This window comes from Rhizophagus irregularis, chromosome 14 (assembly GCF_026210795.1).
Source record: "Rhizophagus irregularis chromosome 14, complete sequence".
Classification (NCBI taxonomy): Eukaryota; Fungi; Glomeromycota; class Glomeromycetes; order Glomerales; family Glomeraceae; genus Rhizophagus; species Rhizophagus irregularis.
In genome coordinates, this window is record NC_089442.1 from 4607225 (window position 1) to 4632950 (window position 25726).

Below are 25726 nucleotides of genomic sequence, written 5' to 3' on the forward strand. Positions count from 1 at the left end.
CTGAAACCGGTCCTATGATCAAACTGCGGTTCGAACCATCCAATCATAAACTGTTAACATCCCTACGCTTCAACAATAAACTGTATACACACTCTCTTTCTTTTTCTTTCACTTTTTCTCATTTCTATGAAATCGTTTTACAGGAATAAAGGTATGAAGTTATATAATTAATTTAAAATTTTATAAAATTACTTGAGGTTTATAAGAGTTTTTATAGTAAAAATTACAGTGCGCGCTTGTTTTTTAACTTTATTAATATAATTACAACAGCTTATCCAAAGTAAACGCGTTCTTAAGAGTTAAATAAAGTTGTTCTGCAGAGATGGGACTATTAAGTATCAAGTTAAGTGTGAATATTTATGAAATTATATTTATTTTTTTTTATTTTTTTGTTATATTTTATACAGATACTTCGTCGCGTAATTTAAACATTATGACCAAATATAACTAATTTTGAATAAGTATAACTGTTTAATGAATATAAAAATATTTAAATATTAATTTTCGTTATTGTCTGAGTTAGTATTCATAGATTTTGTAATAAAATTTAGTAATTTACTGTGTATATACAAGTTTTATGAAAAATTTGTGTTCGTTTATTAAAGTTTAATAAAATACAAAATAAAATTATTAAACTGAAAAAACTGAATAAAATATATTGAGTGTTATAAAAATTTTTTCCTTCTTGTTATATGTGTAATTAAATTTTTTTTGCTCTTGTTTTTTTTCGTTCTTGTTTTTTTTCGCGAAATAAGATATTTTCTAAGATAAAGTTACACGAAATTTGTGGCTACAATTTGAGCCAATCATATTTAAGAAAAAGGGGGAACAGAATAATATCGTATACCCGGAGTACAGGTTAAGGATCCCCATACTTTTTATCTTGATAATAAAAAAAGATAATCAAATTCAAAAAAAAAGGCTGAAAATTGTTTATTATTTTCGTCAATTGACTTAAATTTACTTGGCAAATACATTTTTTACGAACGGAAAATGTCCGGAATCAGCCTGTCGAGCGAGTATGCAATTACTGCAATAAAAGCTATTGAGAAAAAATCAGAAGAATTGAGGACTCTTAGTTTACAGGTACACTTTAGGTACATTATAAATGTAAATAAAATTTTGTTTAATTAGTCGAGGTTAAAAAAATGTTTGTATAAATATTAGATCCATGAAAAACCAGAATTAGGTTAGTTTATGATGTTATACAGTCGACTCTCTATAAATGCACCACTTGTAAGTGCATTCCCCTTCTAAATGCACTCAGTCCCCAGTATATATGACCTCTAATTATTTATTCTCTATAATTGCACACTTTTTTCCGGTCCCAAGGAGGACACACCTAAAGAGAATTGACTGTAATTACAATACAATAATACTTTTATCTGATGCTTTCATAAAATTTATCATATTGCATATATTCAATATATAGGTGGAGAAGAAATATTTGCTCATAATTTATTAGTGACATATCTTGAAGATCAAGGTAAATTTTTAGTTTGAGAAAAATAAGTATTTAATTGCAAAATTTTTTGATAATAATATTATTCGTTCCTAATTAAAGGATTTGATGTAACACCCAGTGCATACGGCATTAAAACAGCGTTTGTAGCAGAATTTTCATCTAAAGGTGGTGAAGGAAAAGTTGTTTCATTTAATTCCGAGTAAGTAAACGAACCTATGGTCAATTTAATTTGTATTGGAACGGATCATAATTTCTCTCTTTTAACAGATATGATGCTCTTCCAGGAATTGGTCACGCTTGTGGTCATAGTGAGTTATTATATTTCTAAATCACAATAACAATAACAATAATATAATAAATTTCTTAATAATTATCAAATAAATCTAAATAAGTTATTTATAATCAAAATTTTTTTTACATTTAGATCTGATTGCAATTGGTGGAATTGCTGCTGCAATTGCGATAAAAGCTGTATTTGAAAAACATGAAATTCCTGGAAAAGTAAAATTATTTGGTACCCCTGATGAAGGTTGATATCAAGATAATTATTATTGTTACCTCTAAGTGCATCCCTCTTTGGATCATAGTAGGGATGGGGGCTGGTTCTGAACCGATACTATTGAGCGAACCGACTTGAGCCGGTTAAAATTGGATGAGCCGGTTCCAGTTTACGATTTGGTCAGTTTGATCTAGAACCGAGTCAGTTCATATCAAAAAATTTATTAAAACCAGTGAACCGAAAGTACCGAACCGAACAGGAACAAACCGACTCGACCGCTTAACTACGAACTTTTCCCATCTCTAGATCATATTAGTGTGTGCACTTAGAGGGTGTATTAATGTAATTCTTTCTTTTTTTTATTTACGAATTTTTTTTATATGTTTCAGAAACAGGGGGAGGCAAAGTTAATTTGATCAAAGCTGGTGCTTATGACGATGTTGATATCTCTTTAATGGCCCATCCCACGTAAAGTTATTAATTAATTGATTATTTCTTTGAAATAAATGAAATAAAATTATTCATATATTATCTTTATTTTTATAAAGTTCTTACGATGGAAGTTTCTTTCGCTTTTTAGCTATTGAATATTGTGAGGTTGAATATTTTGGAAGAAATGCGCATGCAGCTGGAATACCTTGGGAAGGAATTAACGCATTGGATGCCATGTTTTTGGCTTATAATAGTATCGGATTATTAAGACAACAGATTTTACCTACGGATAGGTAGAATTCAGTTCATTAACTCATGGGATTAATTGTAACTTATAATCTGATTTTTTTTTTTTATTAATTCTAAAAACCTTTATAGAATTCACGGAATCATAAGTGATGGTGGTAAATCGCCAAATGGTATATATATTTTTTATTGTTATATTATATTGTACAATTTTTTGACGTATCAATTAATTTCTGTATAATAATTAGTTATTCCCGATTATACATCCGGGAAATTTTATATTCGTGGAAGAACAATTGAAAATCTACGCGCTTTGAAGCCACGTGTTTATAAATGTTTTGAAGCGGCTGCTGAAGCAACTGGATGTACAAAGGCAAATGGAGCCAAAGATCTTAAAATCACTCGGAAAGACGAAGTTTTCGGTTAGTCTTATTTAGTTTATTTATCGGCTAAATCGAATATTTTTAATCTGAAAATTTGATTTTCTCTCTTTTTAAGACGTGAACACAAATGTTCCTTTAGGTGAAAGATATGAGGAACATCTTAAAAAATTCGGTATAAAATTTTTATCGAAAAGCGAACAAGAAAAAGTATCAAGAGGTTCAACTGATCAGGGAAATGTGACTTACGTAGTTCCCGGTATCCATGCATTATATGATATAAAACCTCCAGGAGGAATTGCAAATCATACGCCTGAATTCGCAGAAGCTTCTAAAACTGAAATTGCACATAAAGCTACTTTAACAGCCTCAAAGGGAATTGCGTTAACTGGTTTAGACTTTTTGATTGATGATGAATTTTCTCAACAAGTTAGATATTCTTTTAAGGGTGGGCTTCATTGGAAAGATTCGATGTGAATTTTAAATTTTAGGTAGAATCTTGTACTGTATAGTATAGGTATTTATTGTATATTAGGTATTTATTGTATTTAGGTATTTATTGTATTAGGTATTTATTGTATTAGGTATTTATTTATTGTAGTATATATTTATTGTATTATATATTTATTCTATTATATATTTATTGTATTATTTATTTATTGTATTATTTTATTTGTATAATGACGTTGATTTTGAATTTGATGGGTTTTCGAATTTGATGGATTGGGTTCAAGCACGTCTCAATCATCTCATCAAATGGTTCGAATTCAATGGATTGAGTTCAAGTCCGTCTCATTAAATAGTTTGGCGCACAACCGGTCGAATTTGGTGTGCCGGGTTCAAGTCTGTCTCATCAAATGGCTTTCTAAATAAAAAAATCATCTATTTATAAGATGCCCTTGATGATGGAAATTGTTTTTATCATAATTTTTGGTATTATAAATACTATTATTTAATAATTTAATGAAATATGTAATATAGTAATTATATTAAATATTCAACACATCGTATCCATAGGCTTAGAAAAAGATTTGGAGAAAAAAGGTTTAGGAAAAAAGGTTTAGGGAGAAGATTTAGAAAAGGGGTGAAAAAAGATTTAGATAAAAGAATGGAGAAAGATTTAGATAAAAGTTTAGGTAAAGATTTAGAAAACCTCTGTACACTTAGCAAAGGGTAAGAAAAAACATTTAGAAAAAAGTTTATAGTTTAAAAAGTCATTAAATCCATGGTGTATACGATGAATAAAGATATTGGTAAATAATTTAGTTATTCTCAAATCTCAATATCTAAGGATTAACAAGTATGTGACTAATATTTTCCAATTACTCCAGTTTAGTCTATAGGTTACTATGATTTTTGCAGAAAAACATGTAGGAGAATGAATACAAATCAAGAATTTTGTAATAATACTTCAAAGGTTACTATGATTTTTGCAGAAAAACATGTAGGAGAATGAATACAAATAAAGAATTTTGCTACAATATTTAATAAAAAGATGTTAAATTTGTAAATCAGTTAAATATTTTAGTAAACAATAATTATTAATTCTAAACTTTCTGCAATATCTAAACTTTCTATAATATATATATTCCAATATTTATTAATTCTAAAATATATATATTTCAATATTTATTAATTCTAAACCATATATATATTCCAATATTTATTAATTCTAAATCTTTCTGTAATATATAATATATATTCCAATATTTATTAATTCTAAAACTTTCTGTAATATATACAGTATACTCCAATATTAAATAACGCGAACCAGATTTTAAATGATAATTTTTCTCCTCCCAACGACTGTAATTACAGTTGTGTATATTACCCAATAAAATAATACATGGATCGTTACCAAATAATATAATTCAAATTCTGGATTTAAATTATAATTCTGGACATGAGATACAAATTACAGTATAAAAAATTTGTGTGTATCGTATTAAAGAGAAAAAGGCTAAAAGTTTGAGAAGTTTGAGAAGTTCGAGAAGCGTGAAAGTGAGAATAAAATTATTATAAATTCGAGTGTGAAAGCGAGAATAAAATTATTATAAATTCGAGTGTGAAAGTGAGAATAAAATTATTATAATAAAATAATTTTTAAAAAAATTTATTTTAAATAAATCGTTCTTGACCAATTTTAATATTAAAATCTACATCGCAACTATCGCAACTATCGAGAAAAAATATTATTACTGAAAATAAATTGAATAAATTACATATCCACTTTATAATATTAGATGTTGTAGTAACTTCGATTTTTTTTTTAAAAAAAAAAAAAAAATTCGTTCCTTTAATTTCGAACAAAAAAAAAGGGGTAAAAAAAAATTCAGTATCAAACGAAAAAAAAAAAGGTAAATTGACAAAAATCACAAAAAACCCTGAACCTGACGGATAAAAAAAAATTATACCAATCAACAACAAAAAGAAATCAGGATTGAATTTTTCTAAAATTTCAAAGAAAAAATAGTAAAAATATGACGTGTAACAAAAATAAGTTATGTAATGGACCAGGATAAGAGTTCCCGGACGCCGGGATTTGGGTTAAGTTTTCCCATTTAGTATAGTGTCAAAAAAACACGTACAAATTAACAACAAAATAAAAAGGATACTTATTTATTTGTTATTAAAAATTAATGGTTTTATAGAATGAAACCATAATATAAACGCCCACGCCCATTATTCAAACCATTATTTGGATCATATAAACTTAAAAATATATACTAAAAAAAATTTTTACAATCAGTAAAGTTTATTAAACGGATTTTCCGAAAAAAATATTTTTTTTTTAAAAAAGGTAAACGTAATACCATGTTATCGGATCTTTTTTCCGAATATTATTCTTCGGATCTGACGTGATAATCTTTTAAGGAAAAAAAAAAAATAATAATAAAATAATAATTTGACATGTTTATGTTTAGTTGTGGCTGACGGTTGATCTCGATCGAGAATATCTTTGACTTCTCACTCGTGTTACTATCTTGTATGAATGCGTGTCAAAGAAAGTAAGGTGATACAAGTCAGGAAGATAACTTTTGCAACACCAACGGGTTTTTTTTTCTAATCTATGTCCGAGTTTAACCGAAGTAAATGTAGATCATGATTTCAAATTTTTTTTTAAATAACTCAATAATTAAGTTATGAGATCTCAGGAGATAATTTGGAACGAATCATAAAAAAAAAGAATTTTTTTAAAACGGTTCGGTAAAAATCGGCTTTTTTTCCCGAAACCCCAAAAAGTTCTTCAACATCCCCAACTTATTTCCCCTTATTTCATGAATGAAAAAAAATTCTTAACGCCTAACCATCTAAATATTATAATTATTATACTCAGTAACAAATATTTGTTCACGTGTTTCGCGTATTTCATGTAATAGTTAAATTAAAAACGTGTCATTTAATTATTGTTAATCGTATAATAAAAAGGCAAGGTTCCCTCATACAATATTTTAACATGTACAGACAGTACAGTATATACTGTATATATATATAATCAATGCATATGATAAACGGCGGGTAATGTCAGTTTAATAAAATATTATTATAATTGTTTCAATTACAGTAATTAATGAATTTGTTAATTTGTTTGATTACTAAAAAAAAAAGAAAAACAAACAAAAAAAAATAATAAAAAAAATAAATAAATAAACATGGTGTAAAATTAAAAAAGTTCACCTTTTATAAAAATTATAAGTTAATTTTTGGATTAGACCAAGTAATCCCATTTGTCCCATTTTATTTACTTACACATTTAGAAAATATTCATATTCGGGAATATTTTCTGAATTATCTGATTGTAAATCATCACTATAAAAAGAAGTTCCCATCCTCATATATTAATAGAAAGTTTTTGCTTTACTGTACATTGTTTGTCGGGTAATCGATACCATTTGTTACCTACCCTTTTATATGATAAATTTGGGTAAAGAATAATATAAGGTTTAATTAAATTATATATATATATATATAATGATTTTTTTTCTTATCAATCAAAGATATCTTTATTTATATAAATGTATGTGTAATTCTGGAATAAAAATTTTGAGCATTCAATGGTTTACCATTTTTTTCAAAAAATAATTAATTATATACAAGGATTTTCAATATTAATTAGAACCCCTCAAAAACCCCAGGGACTTCCCCAGAAATCACGATTTATGGGGGTAACTGGTTTACCTGGTTTACGTAAAGAAAAAATTTTAAATTAAATTAATTTCGGAAAATATAATTGTAAGATGAAGAGGGGGGGGTTCAATTTGGTGATACAACTTAATGCTTGCTTTTACTTGGCACTACATTAGATCAACATACAATTGTCCTAAAATATTACAAAGTTGATTTTTAGTGTTCTTTCAAATCCGTTTAATTTTGTTACAATAAACATTAACCCTGACACTAAAATAAATACAATCGGTCCATTCTTGAAGTCATCGAGAAAAAAAATGTTGAGTTACATATTTGTGTACTATGCAATGGATAAAAATCAACAATACAATAAATTGATTAACACGTAAAAATTTCTGATTGAAAAAAAAACCTTGTGAAACCAAAAAAATCGCTTTTTTCCGTAATAGAAATGTTAACCATTTGATTTTCAGTTTCAATCGCAATCTGCAATATAAATACTTGTAATAAGATAACTGTGAAAACCTGTGACTGGCTGCAATCGAGTTACGCCACTGTGTCCATACCAGGATTCATTTTGATTTTTTTACACATGCTATATATAATTAACTATATGCATTATACATACATATATACATATATAGTTATATACATATATACATCATACATATTATACGTGTATTATAACAAAATTTTAATAAATGGTCGAACAAAAACTATTGATAGAATTATACTTTTTTTTTTTTATTATGAATTATACTTTATAAGATTATTATTTATTTATTTTTTTCTATGAACTACATTTTTTTATCCGTTTCATTTCGATAAAATTGGTACAAAATACCACGTGAAACAAGGATACTATAACAAATAATATTTGGCGCGGGCAACGTATTACACGTAAAATATAAATGGGCTTGAATGAATATGATTTATGTAAAAAAAAATGGGAGATTTTTGTGGATTTATTTATTTATTTTTTACTAATAAAAAAATCAGAAAAATTCCGAATCTGTAATATTGATTAGGTAAAAAAAAAAATAATAAATATGGATTAATAAAGTTTTTTACTTTTTAAAGAGAACTAAACATTTAGATTCTTTATAACAATAATAGAGTCTGTGCATTTTTTTAAGCCATTTTACCTTATCAAGTGATTATTTTTATAATAAAAAAAAAAAAGACATTTCACAAAAAAAATCAGGAGATGATCTATTCAACGATCTATTGTAAGCTGTTTTCACATGTCCACCTTATATAATTTCGATTTTTCGATTTTATAGTTAAAAAATTATACCAAATTAAACTACTAATTATACTATCGATTTTCGTCATCTGTTATGACATCACTGAACTTTTTTTTGTAAATCACAAAAAATCACAGAAAGATAATATGTATATTTTTTTTCTCACACAATCTAGAAAAACTAGACAATTTACTTGTTTAAAATTGAAAATCTTTTCTTGATTTATAGATTTTTTTAAAAAAAATAAAAAAATGTATTTCATTTTTGGCCATGGGATGGGATTGATTAAACTAAAAAGTATTCTCATTTGGAACGGGTAATGGACGATGAACTAAAAAAACTACGTAAATCAGGAAATTTGGCGTTAATGCTTTTAATTAAAAGTTTAATTAAATTTGTGATCCATAATTTTAAATCTGATTATTTTTATAAACTAAATCGACTTTTTTTTTCCCCAAAAAGATTTAATTAATTTATCATTTTTTTTTTTTTAAAAAAAAAAAAAAAAATTTTATTAAAAAATCCTTTTATTATTTCCAAAAATTTATTTTTAAAAAAATATTTTGATTAGATAATTTATGTATTACTAAAATAATATTAATCACATTACACAAACTTAATAATATTGATTATTATTCGTGATTATATAAATTACACAAACAAATCAACACGGGCCATAACTATTTACTCGATGTGGTTCTAAAAAAATTTTTCTTAACAATGTAAAATTATTAAAATTATTATTCAATTTATGACTCAGCTAAGTCACACGATATTTTTTTTTATTTTTGGCGTGGAAAAATAAATGAGAATATTCTTTGTCTAAATTCGGAAAATGAGGTCCCCTCAATTTCTCTTCATAAAATGAAAAACTTTATTTAATGCAATCGAAAGATTTCAATAAATCTTTCTAAAAATAAAATGGATGCATGCATATATATTCAGGCCCTGTATGTGTAACCCTGTATAGGTATATATATAATAACCTTGGAAACTCGGGGAAGGAGTCACGATATATATCGTATGAGGGAGGTACCCATAACAAATTTTCCATATTTTTATTTAAATAAACAATAATAACAATAAACATTTCTGATAAATTCAAATTTTTTTTTTCTTTTTGTGATTTCTTTGTATTTTGTGTAAATGACATGACTGTTTTTGTTTTGGTGGTTTTTTTTTTTTACGAAAATAAATTTTCCGCTTTTTTTTTTTCGAATGAAACTGCTACAGCAGGAAAAAAAAAAATAAATTGTTAATATATATAATTATTATAATATTTTATTTATTTATATTTATATATTTTATTTAAATATGCATATATTTTATACAATAAATAGCATATATTTAGAAATTAAATTATTACATATTTGGTTTATTAAAAACTTTTCATAATTTAATTCCAACTCTTGTTGATCTTTTTTTGGTTACTCTATTAAAATTTTCGTATAAATATTTGACAAAAAATACAATGTTGAATGCTCTAGGTTTCTTCTCCTTGGTTATTTAGATCTTGGCAATTCATTCCCTATTCAAAAGGTTTCGTTAAACTTGTAAGTTCAAAAAATTTCCAAATGTTTAAAAATGTTTATCAAAACGAACCATAATTTTTCTTTTTCTTTTTCTTTTTCTTCTTTTTAGTTTGAATTAAGACCTACTCACCTAAATGAATCTAATAATCAACAACGTTCTTCATTGGAAGGAAGCTTTAATCCTTCCCCCTCCTTATTAAAGAGTAAGTATGTATTCTCATAATTACATTAATTAATATGTTATAATTTATAATTAACATGATAAATTAATTTTATGTATGGATTAAGTTTATGGAAGAAAATACATTACGTATGTAAGTATTTCTCGATTTTTTTTTTATAAACGAACGACTTTTCCTCTTTTCCTCCTCGAGATTTTAATCGTTCGTTTGACTTGAAAAATGTGATTCTTTTAACGTGATATCGATCAATCCGCAAGATGTACATTTTTGAATATGTATATGATCTGCGTCTCACAATTACTAAATTTATTCATCTTTTTTTTTACAGTTATTTCTCGTTATAGTAATGATCCTTATTCGTTAGGGTCGATCGTTTTTTTTTTTATCGTTTGATCGAAATTAAGCTTGACTTCCGTTTTATTTTTTACTCGTTTATATCGTTTATTTTTCCCGATTTTATATATATGTATGTAAAAAATTTTTTTCCAATATGTTATAATTCTCGAGAATTTATTTTGGAAATATGATTATGTTATATATGACATTTCTTATCACTAAAACGCTGAGAGAGAAAATAAATAAAAATACAATTAAATTTTATGTTGATTAAAAAAAAATTGAATTTCATCTGACGTAATTTTAAACTGTTCGTGTCACGACAATTAATATCAATTAAACTTTAAACAATGAATATTTTATTTTTTGGGGTAAAAAATTTTGTTATTATTAGATTTTCAAAAGGAATAATTTAAAATAAAAAATAATATAAAAAAAGTTATTATACACAAAAAAAAGATCATAAAAAAATTATCAAATTATCAAAAAGATTGTAAATCACACGATATTTTCAGATTCATTTTCTTGCCAATTTTGGTTTAATTCTAAAAACATGAAATCCTGCAAAAATTGATGGCGCAGTTCATTTTTATTTTTCATTTGAATTTCGCGTGGCTATGGAAATTTTTTCAAAGTTTAATGTATATATTCATATGCTTTACATACTTTTTTTTTGTTTGCGCCTAAATTTATAGAAATTATGTAAACTAATTGTATACGGGAATTTACATTATTATAATAAAATTTTATTTATAGTTTTTTATTTGTATTATTATTTTTTTAAAATATATATATATATATATATCTCACTTTTTACCCATTTGGATGAAATTTTGAATTTGAATTTGAATTATTTTGAATTTATTCGATTCTATAAAACATTTTATTTATTTTATTTATTTTTTTTTTAAATTATATTTTTTTTTTATTATTATGAACCTTAAATTAATTCAAATTATTCCAAATAAATTAATTCTTTTTTCCTGCCAGATTAAGTTTTTTTAGTTTCAATGGGATTTTTTTTTTTAAAGTTCAGGAGAAAGAAATTTGGTTTCATCCAAAAAGTAATAATATAATGTCCCATTTTTTTTTTTAATTTTAACTTTGTAATTGTAATAATAATAAAACGATTAGCATTGAACCGTACATAGTTTTTCCAAATAAATTTTACGATGGTCAATAATTACTAATTCGTGCATTCCCTGCACTTAGACTTATACATGCATTTGCTCGTGATGTCTTTCATTATGTAATGTTTGATGAAGTTAGATCGAACGAAAGATTCATATGTCATTTATAGTTTAGGAAAAAAAAATTTTCGAACAGGAACTTGTCTTGCAACTGTTGCACTGTTGTACTGTGGCTATAAACTTTAAAAAAAAAAATTTTTTTTATGAAATTAACCATCAAAAATTCCGAATATCCTAAAATTCCCGCGGGGGTCCGATCTTTTAACTTGATTACCCCGAGCCGGGATTCCTTTTATCTGGAAAGAATCTGCGGTTAAAAAAAAACCCGATTTTCTATAATCTTATCAATATTTGTTATTTGATTTTTATGCATAAAAACAACCTAATCTTGCTACAATAACCTTTGACAAAAAAAAAGCTTTTTTTTTTAATATGTTGTACATTTTATATATATATAAATATACGCGCATGGACCAACATATACACATTAATAAAAAAATTTAATAAACTCATCATATTAACGTCATTAAAAAAAAATTTCATTTTTTGTTACACGCATTGTGAACTTTTTGACTGTGGGAATTATTTAAAATTTTGACGTTAAAAAAAAAAAAAACTCTTATTATATTTTGTGCCACGTGATATTTTTTAAATTTGGATTAAGTCTGTGATTTTTATGACGTCTATGACGCAATACCTTTAAGGATGATCGAATAAGATTCTTGGAAATTTATAAATTTATGCATCCATATTTATTTATATTTTATTTATTATATGATGATGATGATGATGAATAGGAAATCAAAAAAAATCCTAAATATTGATTATTATTTATAAATGATTCCATTTTATGCTTTAATTCATGTACGATCTTTGATATATAAGTACCGATTTTTTTTTTTTGATGACCTAATAAAATCTGTCTATTTTTTTATTTTTTTTATTTTAATGATAAAATAAATTATTTAAATTATAATGTTATTTTTATAGGTGATCTAATTTTAGTTAGTTAATAAAACCATTAGAGTATATATATATAGTAGTATATGTATGAGAATATATATTATGTATGCACCATATATACAGTACACATATATCAATCGTATTTCATTAATATGATTTGAGATTTTTTTAATATTTCCCGAATGGAAAATTAAAGTTTATCAAAAGTTGTGTAATATTTTAAGAGATAATAAAGATAAAAATGATAAATGTGGTAGTTATTGATGCATATAAATAACCTGTCGAAAATTCGATTTCTTTTTTTTTTTTATTTCTCAAATCGTGTAAAAAACCTTTACTTGATCTCGAAATTAAAAGATTAAGAAGTACAAAAATAAAATGTCAAAAACATTTTTTTATAATACCAATCCAATATGTGACACGAAAAATTTAAATGTAAAGATCCTTAAAAAAAAAAATATGTTATCTTTTATAAATTAACCAAAAAAAATATATACTTTTTTTTCTTAACTCAGAAAATCATCAAAATAATTAATAAAGATTTTTTTTTTGAAAAAAAAAAGCTTGAATGAAAAAAAATGAAATGAGAGAAAAGAAAAAAAATAAATAAAAAATGAAATGAATGAAGAGTAAAATTTTTATTTTCTTTTCATTTTTTAAATTCGGAAAAACTTTTGATTCGCTAGAGAAAGAATGGCGCAGGCATTATTTTTGTTTAATAAAAAGAATCTCAAGAATCTCGAACTTTTTGTTATTTTCTTTAGTTATTATTATTATTGTTTTTTTTTTTAATGATAGTTTAAAAATTTTTATTGGTCAGATCTTGATTTCTGAAATCGGATTTGATCTACCAATTAAAAGCAGAAAAATCAATTTTTACGGTTATTTTATGGGAATTCAATATATATCTTTTAGTTAAAATGCATAATGTATGAGTTTTTTTTTTGTAATAAATTTAATAAACTTTACCTGAAACTTTATCACATGATATATTATTGCTCTTGTCCATATTATGTAAATCTAGGCCAAAATTATCTCGGCCAAATTATGCAGATCCAATAGTTAAAAACGTAAAAAATCTCTGAAAGATATTTCAGGATCCATATGAAAATCTTAAAATATATCGTTGATGTTCTCACGAGTCACATTCATTTCACCGACAATTATCTCACCGACAGACGTTTCATTGACAGGGTCGTTTCGCAGACAAATGTTTCATCTCACCGACTAAGGAATTTAGGATTAGAGTTAGGATTATAGTTGTTAGGGCTTAGGATTAAGGTTGTTCGGAATAGGGTTGTTAGGGTTAGGTTAGGAAATTAGGGCTTAGTATTAGGATTAGGTAGGGCATTAGGCCAAATACCTCAACTTATACTATTAACCACTGTACTATTTAATTAAGTATATATATACATCTATTAAAATTAGTATTTAAAAAAAAATTATTTTATACTAAGAATCACGTGTTTATGTAATGTAAGAGGGCTAGGATTAGGTTAAGTAAGAAATTAAGGCTAATGAGATAATTGTCGGTGAAATGATTGAAATGAACCAGACTCATTCTCACGTAAGAATCTTATATAGTTGTATCGTCGAGGTCGTCTTATAACTGTACTTTTAATTCGCTATAATAATGAGAATCATAAAAGTCAAGTCGAAAGAGTGTTAATTAAACATGCATTTATGTATTATCTGTATTATCAAACTTTTCTGGTAAATAAACTAAAATTAACTTGGATCTATTTATAATGATAAAAATATGAAAAGCTATCACCGTGATAGGATTGTGATAGTTTGTAAAGGAGATATTGTGTCACGTCAGGAAGTTGTACAAACCTCAAGTCAAGATCCAAAGATTATACAGTTTGTAAAGAAATATTTTGTCACGTCAGGAAATTGTACAAGTCAAGATCAAATTATACGGTTTGTAAAGAAGATATTGTGTCACGTCAGGAAATTGTACAAACCTCAAGTCAAGATCCAAAAATTATACGGTTTGTAAAGAAATATTTTGTCACGTCAGGAAATTGTACAAGTCAAGATCAAATTATACGGTTTGTAAAGAAATATTGTGTCACGTCAGGAAATTGTACAAACCTCAAGTCAAGATCCAAAAATTATACGGTTTGTAAAGAAATATTGTATCGCGACAGGAAATTGTACAAGTCAAGATCAAATTATACGGTTTGTAAAGAAATAAATATTTTGTCACGTCAGGAAATGGTACACTTGATGGACGCATCATAGCAAAAACGTATATAAAAAAATATTAAGTTATTCGAATACCATAGGGTAGAGACTTGCATACTTGCATGAAATAAGCACCTTGCGCCGGCTCGGTACATAAAACCTGTGTAAAAAAAAAAGGATAGCTATAAAAATTATTTACCTTATCACGTTGTGTTGTTGGACTAAATCGAATGTAAATTTACATTGCTAATTAGTAAGAAAACATTAAAATTCCAAGGTAATTGGTAGAAAATTACTATAAAATTGATAGAATTAAAAAAAAAATAATTTTTTATTATTACATATAGATAGTACTAACCGGGATTATGAGTTTTTGCCAAAAATTCAACCCGTACCCAGGCTTCTACCGCCGTAGGGTTAGGGACAGATATTAAATAATATTTAAGTACTAATGTCTTGGGGATAAGGTAAAGCAAAATCTTTGCATGATGTATATTTTAATTGGTTGAAATTATCATTTATATACTTAAATAATATTAAAAATATTATTAAAAATATTACCTGGGGTAGATAAAACTCCTTATAAAGTTAATATTAGGTAATACTGTATAGTATTATTAACATATGCTACTGGCCTTATTTTCTCGGAAATTAACTTCAACATCGATCGCTAACCTTAGCTTTTAAACATTCAATAAAGATGTTACAATAACACGAAATAAACTATACTTTTCGAACTAGAAAATATCCATCGCTTATCCTTAAATTATCTGTATGCATGTATGCATGTATGCATCGATCTTGCAGAAAAAGTATGGTACATTTGAACGAATTATTCATCATCTTAAAATGTAGCATTAAATTAAAAGTCAGGGACAAGTTTTTCCTGATGAACGAGGCATCCAAAACCCTTAAATTCTTTAAAAGTAATCGTCGCATGATAAATACAGTTGCGGTCTGGTAAGAACTCGAACCTCGATCTATTTTGAACGCTCAAAGTCAAGTAGTTTCCGAAATTGAAATCAAAAAGTCAAGGAATGCAAATAATTTTTCCTTGTATGTCACATAGTACATTAATAGTTTTAAAGACTTACATTTAATAATGACCATCCAAATGAATCCGCCAGAATAATGTAAAAACTTAAAGGTTTAACTTACACAAATTAATTACAGTTAAATCATCTAGTAAAAAACCTCCGACGAATCATGGATGGTATATCAAAATCGCGACTTTATTATTGTTGTCCAGTGGCTGGACATACTTTGATCTACTAATGACGTTATGGAAATGAAGTGTTGATTATTGGAAGCTAAGATGGTAATCTCAGGAAATAACTATGTGTCTTGCAATCTAACACTATTTCTTTCGCATTTACTTCATTGTTATCACAGCATTAATATCACGAACGCGAAGAGGAAAATTCGCTTTCATGCATGCACGACTAATTCATTGGAATAGGAATGTTTCTTTAAGATTTTTCAACCTTTTTTATTCTTACTCGGCAGGAATAAGAGGTGAAAATACAAGCGCAGATTTCATATAGCGACTTTGAATATAACAGGAAATATGTCGTTATTTATTAATCAAATTTACAATCTTAATCCTGTGCTTCAAGGCGTGGACAATTTCTGCACTCTCTGAAATCATCTAAAGCATCTATTTTTTAAAAAAAATTTAATCTTTCGTAAGTTCAAGTAAAATTTTAATTTGTTTATCAGGTCATATGATAAATGTCCATTTTTAATTTTACGGTACGGAAATTCCTAAAACATGCCGATTAATCAAGATCAATCAAATCCGGGAGATTTTCCAATTAAAATTCAAATTTAATTAAACAATCATAATTAGAATTTCATTTTAATTTATCTTGCATTGAAAAAATTATCGTTCAATACTTGCATAAATCTTTTAATGGATGAATAATTTTTTTTTTGCAAGTTATTTTGCAAATGAAACGGACCCTCAAGTGCTGTAGATCTAGATATAGATCCAACTTCAACTTGATGATCCCAGATGCAAAGTTCCCGCCAGGACTTATAAGTATAAATTACGTTTTCTTTGCATAACATCTACAGGAATAGTATAACCATTATTCAATTAAATATATATATCTAATTGAACACTTATATGTCCAAATCCAATTGCATTAATTCGCGAAATACATCCCTCGAAGAGGGCATTTCGGATTCTACGAAAATCTTACACGAACAGGTTACAGAGCATATAATACCCTGATCTGCATTTTGCTGATTTTGACTGGCATTATGATGACTTCGACCGGAATATTATTATGCAAAAAAGGGTGCGTTATTCAATTATCTTAAATTAGATAAGGATTATTTATGCTACTTGCTACTAAGTATATTATGGATATGATTGACTGTCATCATTTTGTACCACTCCCATAAAAAGTTAGCTTCTATTATAATGAATTTCCTAATAGGAAACTGCGAACTATTTTTATATATATCATACTGAAGGATATTTGTAAATATTGGGAACGGATAAATGTTTTTCCATTAGAGATCAATCTAGAATCTAGAATAAAAAAAAAATTTTTCTTTTTATGAATTGTTTATACATAGATATTATCTCAATAAGCTAATCGTTAAAAATGGGAAAAGCGGATTCAAATTTTCTCTTTTTTTAATTTTTTTTTTTAATCAAAAAAAAAAAAACAAAAAAATGTTTAAAAAAAAACGAAAAATTTTCAATTTAAATTTTTTAAAACCTCCAATTTTAATTACATACACTCATTATATTTTATTAAATTTAGTTATATCGTAATTTTCTACTATAAACCATGATACCAAATTAGCAAATGAGGTGTTTGTGGATTAGTTATTTATTTATATAATTGTACACAAAGTTAGTGGGCTTGATTTTATTAATAATTTATTTTTCTAAAAAAAAAAATTCTTATTTATGCTTAATTTTATAAATTCTCTTGCATAAAATTTAAACAAACAAACAGGAAATAACAACATTGTGAATACGGTGTATCCCTTCTGTTTCATTTTTTGAATTAATTAGGATTGATTTAAAATGGGCTGAATTTATGTTAAAAAAAATATATAAGCAGACTGAAAACGAAAAAATTCATGTAGCTCTTATATGATAAAAAAATTTTCTGTATTCAATATGCCTTATGCTGGATTTAAATATAAACTTGTATTTATTGTAGTACTTGTTGCAATCTTTGTTACGATTAATTTTGCGTATAAACTAAAAGATACAACAGGCATGCTTCGAAAAAGACAAGGCCCTGAACCAAAGGGTCCTGAGCCAAAGGGTCCTGAGCCAAAGAATCCTGAGCCAAAGGGTCCTGAACCAAAGAATCCTGAACCAAAGAATCCTGAACCAAAGGATCCTGAACCAAAGAATCCTGAACCAAAGGATCCTGGACCAAAGGATCCTGGACCAAAGGATCCTGGACCAAAGGATCCTGGACCAAAGGATCCTGGACCAAAGGATCCTGGACCAAAGGATCCTGGACCAAAGGATCCTGGACCAAAGGATCCTGGACCAAAGGATCCTGAACCAAAGGATCCTGGACCAAAGGATCCTGAACCAAAGGATCCTGGACCAAAGGATCCTGAACCAAATATTCCTCCAAAGGATCCCGAACCAAATATTCCTCCAAAGGATCCCGAACCAAATATTCCTCCAAAGGATCCCGAACCAAATATTCCTCCAAAGGATCCTGAACCAAAGATTCCTCCAAAGGATCCTGAACCAAAGATTCCTCCAAAGGATCCTGAACCAAAGATTCCTCCAAAGGATCCTGAACCAAAGATTCCTCCAAAGGATCCTGAACCAAAGATTCCTCCAAAGAATCCCGAACCAAAGGGCGGTGCTCCTGATCCCAAGAATGGAGAACCGGGTAACACAAATAATATTGTATAGTAAATGTTGAAATTATATATTCAAGATGAAATAATTAAATTTTCCTCTTTTTAGGAAAATGTAAATTGAAAAAGAGACAAGAAGAAGGTGGATGCGAAGGTGGTGATGGTGGTAATGGTAATAATACTCCGGTTCCTAGTAAAAGTAAAATAGATCCATCTGCAACTTGCGCTTCTCCTAATGATGACAGATGCAAAGCTCCACCGGGAATGTAAGTACAGTTTTATAATTTAATATAAAAAAAAAATTTTTTTTCCGAGAGTACCAACTAAATACTCTACGCAACTGTAGTCCTCCAAAAATTTCAACATCTATAGAAACAACGATAGAAACGATATCACAAACTCCGGATAATAATAATAATAATAATAATAATAATAATAATAATAATAATAATAATAATAAAAATGATGGTAATAATAAAAATGATGGTAATAACAACGTTCATAATAATAATGAACAACACTCGAAAAATAAAATAACTCATTGGACAACAACCACGACAACACTTACATTATATTTTGCTGGTTATACTACAACAATTACAACAACAAACTCTAAGGGAGAAATTACATCCTTCGCGACATACATTCCTCCATCAACCGTACTAGTGGTGAAAACGGTTGCCCTCAAAGCGATAGAAGAAACAACTTTCGAATCCGCAACAATTTTACACGATTTTAACAGCCATGGATTATGGGGTATTACAATGAGTTTAGTTATAGTCTCCGCAACGTTAGTTATTATGGTTCTTGTGTAATATACTGTAATTAAGGAATGTTTAAAAACATAATTATATAATAATACTGTAATATAATGTTATATCCGACGATAAATTGTAAATAAAGAGGACAATTGTACAAAATGGAATGTAATATTGTGCAGATAGTAATAAAAAATTTTTAAATTATTCTATTAACCAAATAATCAAATTATAAATTAAAAATAATTATTTGCGTGTCTGGGTTGAATTTCCTTTAGTAAATCATAAAGAAAGAAAAAATTTTCTTCATAAATTCATAAAGAGAGAAAATTTTGTGCAAGGTTGTCAAAAAATGTTTTTATTTACCGTATTTACTACAAATAAAGTACTGTAGACAAGTTCAGTACTCGAAGTATAGTGCAGCTGGTTTCTTCCTTTTTATGGTAACAAACAAATAAGTGATCAGATCGAGTTTTAGCTAAAAGAATCAAATGACATTTTCTTCCATTTGGATTGATAATCTCATATCGGAGATTGGGCCCTAATTGTTTCCAAAATTATTAATATATGATCTGGTCAAAAAATACTTTATTATACTTATTCAAATATGTAGATCGCGTCATATATTGAGGTCAATTGTATGTATCAAATCATATGACTGTCCCTTTGATATACCCTAAAATTATGTTTTATAAACAAGTAATAAACAAGTGCCGAAGTGCATAGAGAAAAGATTCGAATATCTAATTTTAGTTTAAATATTAATATTGTTTGTTATATACTTTGCTGGTATATGGTTGACAGTTTTTAACACTGCATCTACCAATTATTTTTCGTCAAAATAAATTAGATATAAAAAAATTGTCGCACAATTTTATTTTAAACTCATGTGAAATTTAATTTGTTTACCGGGTTTCGAACTCTATTTTTATATTAACTATCCTTTTTTGTTTAGGCCTTTAAAATCATCTTAAATTTAGAAATGGGCTTTTTCAGTGTTACATTCATGAGGTAATTATTATGTTGTACAACCATTATTGAATGATTTTTGATGATAGAATATTAATAGCTTACCCGGTGTAATAAGTCAGTCTGTTTTTATTCATGTATTTCTCTCCTTTGTAAGATGTTGTTACGCATTCCTGCGATTATATCTCAAAGCTTCAAAAATGCGATGGGATGGATAAGTGGCTTTATTTGTGAAAATAGAACGTAGATCATGAAACTGTATAATGAAACATCGATATATGTTAACATATATACGAGTATTATATAGGCTGAATAAAGAGAGAGTTCTTTACAAAAATGCAAAAGCTCTTCATTTCTATTGGGGTTAAAAAGGGGGATTTCTTTGAATGACTCAAGTTTCGCAAACTTTTGTTTCAGTTTGGGATTATTGTTATCGAAAGAATTGAAGATGGCGGATATTTCTATTTCTGATTATTTAATGAAACTATAAATGACAAAGAATTTATAGGAATAATATGAAAACAGCTATTGATCAACAATCCAATTCATTTCAATAAAAAAAAATGCACCCTAATGTAAGATTCTAAGAATTTAGATGTAAGATATTAATAAAAAATATAATAGAACTTGATGTATAACCTGATTTTTATTAGTTTTTGACACCTTTTTAGGATGATTTTCTTAATAAATATTCATTTTTACTTTTCCCACAAGAACAAATGAATTGACTTGAAGATATTGGGGGTTTATTAATTTATTTTTAAACCTTTTTAAGAAATTCCAGCCCGCCTTTTTCACAAAAGTAAATTAGTACCTTAATATAAATAAAAAATTTTCTTATAAACTTTAATTTTACAAAAAGGTAAAGTCAAAAAAATATATATTTTGAAACTTTTTTATATTTAGAAAAAATTTTTTTCTGTGTTACAGTTTGATTATATATACATGGTCAAAAATCCTTTACTTGAGTAATTAAATTTTACCGATTATTTCATTTTCTATTCTTTTCTAAAAATAGACTGAATTATATAAAAAAAAAATATTTTTTTTTTTTTTAAAAAAAACAACAAAAGATCAAATATATAAATGAGTTGAAATCATATTAATTAATATATGGAATAATCACCTAAAAAAAAATCTATTTTATAATATATTAAACATGCCTCGTGTCGGGTTTAAATTTAAACATATTAAGCACACAATTGTACTCATTTTAGTACTAAGTGTAATATTATTTATTATCGTCAATTTTGCTCCAACTAATGATGGAATAAAAAATCCGACGGGCAGCATTCTTCAAAAAAGAGCTCCCCAAGGAGAACCAAAAAAAGACCCACCAAAAGACGAACCAAAAAAAGACCCACCAAAAGACGAACCAAAAAAAGACCCACCAAAAGACGAACCAAAAAAGGATCCCGAACCGAAGGAAGAAAAGAAACCTGATCCAGAACCTAAAGAAGAAAAGAAACCTGATCCAGAACCGAAGGAAGAAAAGAAACCTGATCCAGAACCTAAAGAAGAAAAGAAACCTGATCCAGAACCGAAGGAAGAAAAAAAACCTAAACCAGAACCAAAAGAAGAAAAGAAACCTGATCCAGAACCTAAAGAAGAAAAGAAACCCGATCCAGAGCCGAAGAAAGATCCACCAAAAGATCCTGAACCGAAGAAAGATCCACCAAATGATCCAGAGCCGAAGAAAGATCCACCAAAAGATCCTGAACCGAAGAAAGATCCACCAAAGGATCCTGAACCGAAGAAAGATCCACCAAATGATCCTGAACCGAAGAAAGATCCACCAAAGGATCCTGAACCGAAGAAAGATCCACCAAATGATCCTGAACCGAAGAAAGATCCACCAAAGGATCCTGAACCGAAGAAAGATCCACCAAATGATCCTGAACCGAAGAAAGATCCACCAAAGGATCCTGAACCGAAGAAAGATCCACCAAATGATCCTGAACCGAAGAAAACAGATCTACCAAAAGATCCTGAACCGAAGAAAGATCCACCAAAGGATCCTGAACCGAAGAAAGATCCACCAAATGATCCTGAACCGAAGAAAGATCCACCAAATGATCCTGAACCGAAGAAAACAGATCTACCAAAAGATCCCGAACCGAAGGAACCGGAAGCACCAAAAGATAACGATGGTGGCGATGCACCAAAAGATAATGGGGATGCACCAAAAGATGGCGGTACACCGAACCCAGCTGCACCTGCACCAAAAGGTGGCGATGCACCAAAAGACGGTGGAGCACCAAAGGATGGCGAAGCACCAAAAGGTGGCGAAGCACCAAAAGATGGTGGAGCACCAAAGGATGGCGAAGCACCAAAAGGTGGCAATGCACCAAAGGATGGCGATGCACCAAAAGGTGGCGATGCACCAAAAGACAGTGGAGCACCAAAGGATGGCGAAGCACCAAAAGGTGGCGATGCACCAAAAGATGGTGGAGCACCAAAGGATGGCGAAGCACCAAAAGGTGGAGATGTACCAAAAGATGGTGGTGCACCAAAGGATGGCGATGCACCAAAAGATGGTGGTGCACCAAAAGACGGAGATGCACCAAAAGGCGGCGATGCACCAAAGGATGGCGATGCACCAAAAGATGGCGGTACACCGAACCCAGCTGCACCTGCACCAAAAGATGGCGGAGCACCAAAAGACGGTGAAGCACCAAAAGACGGCGAAGCACCAAAAGACGGCGAAGCACCAAAAGACGGTGAAGCACCAAAAGATGGCGGAGCACCGAACCCAGCTGCACCTGCACCAAAAGGTGGCGAAGCACCAAAAGATGGTGGAGCACCAAAAGACGGCGAAGCACCAAAAGATGGCGGAGCACCAAAAGACGGTGAAGCACCAAAAGACGGCGAAGCACCAAAAGATGGCGGAGCACCAAAAGACGGTGAAGCACCAAAAGATGGCGGAGCACCAAAAGACGGCGAAGCACCAAAAGACGGCGAAGCACCAAAAGACGGTGAAGCACCAAAAGATGGCGGAGCACCGAACCCAGCTGCACCTGCACCAAAAGGTGGCGAAGCACCAAAAGATGGTGGAGCACCAAAAGACGGCGAAGCACCAAAAGATGGCGAAGCACCAAAAGACGGTGAAGCACCAAAAGATGGCGGAGCACCAAAAGACGGTGAAGTACCAAAAGATGGCGGAGCACCAAAAGACGGTGAAGCACCAAAAGATGGCGGAGCACCGAACCCAGCTGCACCTGCACCAAAAGGTGGCGAAGCACCAAAAGACGGCGAAGCACCAAAAGATGGTGAAGCACCAAAAGACGGCGAAGCACCAAAAGATGGCGGAGCACCAAAAGACGGCGAAGCACCAAAAGATGGTGGAGCACCAAAAGACGGCGAAGCACCAAAAGATGGCGGTACACCGAACCCAGCTGCACCTGCACCAAAAGGTGGTGGAGCACCAAAAGACGGCGAAGCGCCAAAAGATGACGGAGCACCAAAAGATGGCGGAGCACCAAAAGATGGCGATGCAAATAACACACCAAAGAAATCACCACTTGACTTACCGGTTGTTCCTACAAAAATTGATCCAACTTCAACTTGCGCTTCTCCTAATGATGACAAATGCAAACCTCCACCAGGATTGTAAGTATATGTTTTAAAGTATAATAATTTATCGAATTTTTTTGTGAGAATAATGAAATTCTTTTACTTGCAATTGTAGTACTCCAATCGTTAAAACAACTACACAAGAAGAAGTAGAAACGATAACACCAGCTCCAGATAACCCAACACCAGCTCCAAATAACCCAAATAACCCAACATCAGCTCCAAATAATCCAGATAACGATAAGAATAAAGATAATAATAATAATAACGATAATAACAATAATGGTAACAACAATAACGGTAATAATGGTAAAAATGGTGGTAACGATAATGATGGTAACGATGTTAATAACAATAAAAATAACAACAATAACAACAACAATAACAACAACAATAACAACAACAATAACAACAACAATAACGACAACAATAACGACAACAATAACAAAAATAATAACGAGAAAAATAACAATGAGAAAAACAAAATAACCCAATATACAACTACCACAACAACACTTACATTATACTTTGCCGGCTATACAACTGAAATAACGACAACAAATTCTAAAGGTGCGATTACATCCTTCTCGACATACATACCTCCATCCACTGTACTTGTGGTAAAAAAAATTGCTGTCACTGCGCCCCCGATTGAAATAGGCATTTCGAAATCTACAACAACTTTACACGATTTTAATAGTCGCGGTTTATTTGGTGTTACAATGAGTTTAGCTATAGTTATTGCAACTTTAGTTTTTATGATTTTCGCGTAATTCAATTAAAAGTAAGAATATATCGAATATATTATCATTTGTATAATAAATATAATAACTAATTTGTATAATAATAATGTAAAAATAGATATATTAGTAATAAAGTTAATAAAAGGTTATAGATAAGAACTAATGTGTGATGTTGACAATGCAAACAAATTTCGGCATTTCGGCATTTCAGAATCCTTGAAAATCGAAATCATAAACCTGTAATACCGTACTCATATAGATAATCTTTATTTAACCGAATATTAACTTAAACGTGTGATATGATGCGATTAATATATTTATTAATTAATAACGATTCTCAAATTAACGTTAAACTGATTTTCGTTCACTAAACCCAACTTTCTAAAACCTTTTTTTAAAGCTGAGTCTTAAGGAAGCTCGCAGTCATTTGATTGCTTAATAAGTTCAATAAATTATTTCACTATATCACGGACCACTCATAGCATTTATTCATTCATATTTTAAAACAATTGTATGCAATGTGGTACAAAAACAGCACATAATAAGCACATTAAATAAATTCGTGGTGATTTATATATTAAATGACGAAAATTTCGTAACTTCCCTAAAAAAAAAAGAAGAAGAAAAAAATATTTTCAAAAATCCGCAATAATAATAATATTTGAGTAACAAAATAAAATGGAATTATTTCTTAAATGATTTACGATATTGATGCAATTCATTGTCAATAATATATAATAAAAATTTGATGTTTGTGTTAATGTTTATTATAATAATTTAAATGATTTAAAAATAATATTAATTTATCATTGGATAAATTTAAAAAAAGATTCCTCAAATAAGATCAAAACCGGTTTTTTATTAACTTTTTATGGATATAATTTCTCCCTGCAAAGACTATTTAGGAAAGTTTTAATTAGATCCTAAATTATTTATTGATTTCTTGAACTTTTTATTTTCAGTAATAATTGCTTTTTAAATATAAATATTTATAATATATAATAAATTTTAAAATATGACCAATTTACCTAAAATTAAAGT

At 28.7% G+C, this 25726-nt stretch overlaps 4 protein-coding genes across 5 annotated transcripts; all 4 read left to right on the plus strand.

Moving 5' to 3' along the window:
* Positions 1-993: 993 nt before the first annotated feature.
* Positions 994-3656, plus strand: OCT59_006680 (uncharacterized protein; the record flags this gene model as incomplete). Its single annotated transcript, XM_066141429.1, has 11 exons — positions 994-1086; positions 1168-1189; positions 1433-1486; positions 1565-1664; positions 1733-1773; positions 1890-1994; positions 2354-2432; positions 2513-2689; positions 2775-2815; positions 2891-3064; positions 3141-3656. The coding sequence occupies 11 exons, from the start codon at positions 994-996 to the stop codon at positions 3497-3499; spliced, it is 1245 nt and encodes a 414-aa protein (XP_065998216.1). The 3' UTR covers positions 3500-3656.
* Positions 3657-9420: 5764 nt separating this feature from the next.
* On the plus strand, positions 9421-10746 carry OCT59_006681 (uncharacterized protein; the record flags this gene model as incomplete). Of its 2 annotated transcripts, none has more annotated exons than XM_066141430.1 (5): positions 9421-9429; positions 9885-9950; positions 10039-10136; positions 10218-10243; positions 10440-10746. In XM_066141430.1, the coding sequence occupies 5 exons, from the start codon at positions 9421-9423 to the stop codon at positions 10502-10504; spliced, it is 264 nt and encodes an 87-aa protein (XP_065998217.1). In that variant the 3' UTR covers positions 10505-10746. The 2 variants fall into 2 exon arrangements, with proteins under 2 accessions (XP_065998217.1, XP_065998218.1); XM_066141431.1 differs by having other exon boundaries at positions 10039-10132; positions 10218-10239.
* A 7186-nt stretch (positions 10747-17932) lies between these two features.
* OCT59_006682 (uncharacterized protein) lies at positions 17933-19457 on the plus strand (the record flags this gene model as incomplete). Its single annotated transcript, XM_066141432.1, has 3 exons — positions 17933-18674; positions 18752-18908; positions 18989-19457. 3 exons carry the CDS (start codon positions 17933-17935, stop codon positions 19455-19457), a joined length of 1368 nt encoding a protein of 455 aa, XP_065998219.1.
* A 1882-nt stretch (positions 19458-21339) lies between these two features.
* Positions 21340-24715, plus strand: OCT59_006683 (uncharacterized protein; the record flags this gene model as incomplete). Its single annotated transcript, XM_066141433.1, has 2 exons — positions 21340-23978; positions 24058-24715. Exons 1-2 carry the CDS (start codon positions 21529-21531, stop codon positions 24713-24715), a joined length of 3108 nt encoding a protein of 1035 aa, XP_065998220.1. The 5' UTR covers positions 21340-21528.
* Between the last annotated feature and the right edge of the window lie 1011 nt (positions 24716-25726).